The sequence below is a fragment of the Mandrillus leucophaeus genome, unplaced genomic scaffold (assembly GCF_000951045.1).
Source record: "Mandrillus leucophaeus isolate KB7577 unplaced genomic scaffold, Mleu.le_1.0 Scaffold137, whole genome shotgun sequence".
Lineage (NCBI taxonomy): Eukaryota > Metazoa > Chordata > Mammalia > Primates > Cercopithecidae > Mandrillus > Mandrillus leucophaeus.
In genome coordinates, this window is record NW_012101332.1 from 2074955 (window position 1) to 2077778 (window position 2824).

General features: G+C 55.6%; 1 protein-coding gene across 1 annotated transcript in view; it reads left to right on the forward strand.

Moving 5' to 3' along the window:
* The window catches only part of NCCRP1 (non-specific cytotoxic cell receptor protein 1 homolog (zebrafish)), a 16070-nt gene extending 13710 nt beyond the window's left edge, over positions 1 to 2360 (forward strand). The window contains exons 2-3 of the mRNA XM_011973413.1: positions 828 to 966; positions 1098 to 2360. Of these exons, the coding sequence (XP_011828803.1) occupies positions 828 to 966; positions 1098 to 1238 (280 nt within the window). The 3' untranslated portion in view covers positions 1239 to 2360. The remainder of the gene's footprint in view (positions 1 to 827; positions 967 to 1097) is intronic.
* Positions 2361 to 2824: the final 464 nt, after the last annotated feature.

The window sequence follows — 2824 nt, forward strand, 5'->3', positions numbered from 1 at the left end:
TTTTTTTTTTTTTTGAGACACAGTCTCACTCTGTCGCCCATGCTGAACTGCAGTAGTGCCATCTCGGCTGACTGCTACCTCTGCCTCTCAGGTTTAAGTGATTCTCCTGCCTCAGCTTCCCAAGTAACTGGGACCACAGGCACGTGCCACCACACCCGGCTAATTTCTGTATTTTTAGTGGAGACATGGTTTCACCATGTTGCCCAGGCTGGTCTCGAACTCCTGACCTCAAGTGATCTGCCCGCCTCAGCCTCCCAAAGTGCTGGGATTATAGGCATGAGCCACCATGCCCGGCCTATTCTTTATTTCTTAAAAGCCTGTCACCCTCTATTCTCAAGACAAATTATGTCTCATTCCTTAGGAGTCACTTACACATGGCTCCACCAGGAAGCCTTCCCTGATCACCCCTCAGCTGGGTCAGGTGCATTTGCTCCAGTGCCCTGTGCCCCCCCATCCCGGTCCCAACCTCTCTGTGCCCCCAATTCCGGCCCCAACCCCTCTGCCTGGGTCCCCGATTCTGGCCCCAACCCCTCTGCCTGGGTCCCCCCATCCTGGCCCTGACCCCTCTGCCCGTGCTCCCCATCCCAACCCTGGCCGTTCCTGGCTGTCATGTTTGGTGGCATGCCAGCCTCCCTCACTGGACTGTGAATCCCGTGTGGACGGGGCATGGGGCTGTCTTGGTCACTGCTATGCTGCCAGCACCACCCAGCTCAGGGCTGTGCACAGCGTGGGTAGCAGCATGTGTGTGGAACGGGGAACGGGTCCAGGGGCTGGGGCTGGGTAGCTGAGACTGCAGTGGCAGCTGAAGGCCTTGACCCCGCCTGCAGGTTTGAGGACAGCCGGCTGGATGCGTGCGTCTACGAACTGCACGTCTGGCTCCTGGCAGCCGACCGCCGATCCGTCATCGCTCAGCACCACGTGGCCCCCCGAACTTCTGGGAGAGGACCCCCTGGCCGCTGGGTCCAGGTGAGACTCTCAGCCCTGGGGCCCTAAACCCCAGACGTGTGTTCTTATCCCAAGACCTCACAGAGGGAGGAGAGCAGGTCCACGGGTCCTCGAAAAGGGCTCCTCCCTAACCCCAGGTGCTGTCACCACAGGTGTCCCACGTATTCCGCCATTATGGTCCTGGTGTGCGCTTCATCCACTTCCTGCACAAGGTCAAGAACCGCATGGAGCCTGGTGGGCTGCGGCGGACACGTGTGACTGACTCCTCCGTGTCTGTGCAGCTCCGGGAGTGACTGGCTGGCTCCTCTGTCCTGACCCCACAGCATCTCCCTGAGCTTTAGAAGCCCCTAACTCTTAGCCACCTCTTAGGCCCCTTATTCCTCCCCGGCCCTTGGCTTCTCTCTTGATGGACAGCTTCCACACCGTTAAGCGGTGGACTCCAGCATTTTCCCGGCACTCTCTGAGCCCCGTGAGGGCGGAGCCACTCCTTGTAAATTCAGTGCCTGACAGATGCTCTGGCACAGATGCTCCGTAGATCTCTGTTGAGTGAATGCATAGACACCTGTGCTCAAGGATGCTGAGGGCTGGTCTCTGCTTCTTTGAACTTCACTGAAACTGAATGCTCACTGCTGTGTTGCCAGCACCACCCAGCCCAGGGCTGTGAGCAGAGTGGCAGTGAATGTCTGTTGAAGGGGGAATGGAGCCATTCATTTCACTCAGTTCCTGTCCCATTTAACCGCCCCTGATCCTTGATCTTCCATTACCTTCACACCCTGGGGTCCTTCTGAACTGACCTTGACCTCTGATCTCTTCACATATCTCCCCTTAGCATCTCTACTTACCTACTCTCTCTTTTTTTTTTTTGAGATGGAGTCTCACTCTGTCGCCCAGGCTGAAGTGCAGTGACACAATCTTGGCTCACTGCAATTTCCACCTCCCGGGTTCAAGTGATTCTCCTGCCTCAGCCTCTCAAGTAGGGATTACAGGTGCCCACCACCACGCCCACTAATTTTTGTATTTTTAGTAGAGACGGGGTTTCACCATGTTGGCTAGGCTGGTCTCAAACTCCTGACCTCAAGTGATCCACCCACCTTGGCCTTCCAAAGTGCTGGGATTGCAGACGTGAGTCACTGCGCCTGGTCATTCCATATCTCTTAAGTCTCAGAATTTCCTCTAGCTCCCTCCAGGTGTCTGCAGTTGTCGTCCCCTCAAAGCTGTCCCACACTGTCCTCCGAAGACCCTTTGTGTATCTTCTCCAGCTACCGCAGATCCCCCAAACCCAGGCATCCATCAAAGTCCCTCATTCATGAGGGTGTGGGGACACAGACTGTGACCAGAACAGAAATATGAAAATGTGAATGACAGTGTCCCCCGTGTGTGGAATGTGGGGATTAAAAGCATTTATCAACCACTAAGTCCTGATCTGATCACTTGCAGATCCCAGCCCTAGCCCAGGGCTGGGTCCTAGAAGGCCCCCTGCTGTCCCCTGCAGGAACCATGGAGGGAGTCCGGAGGCCCCCTGGGAGGCCAGAAATGGCTCAAGGAGGAGTTTTTTGCTTGTGTGTTTGCTTTGAGACAGAGTCTCGCTCTGTTGCCCAGGCTGGAGCACAGTGGCACGATCTCGGCTCACTGCAACCTCTACCTCCCAGGTTCAAGTGATTTCCGGCTAATGTTTGTATTTTCAGTAGAGATGGGGTTTCACCATGTTTGCCAGGCTGGCCTCCAACTCTTGAGCTCAGGTGATCCGCCCACCTCAGCCTCCCAAAGTGCTAGGATTACAGGCCTGAGCCACCACACCAGGCTAAAGAAGGGTTATTTACTGAAAAGGCTGGGGCATATTTCATATTTAACAGTCAGCCCAAGGTTCCCCTGTAGTTCA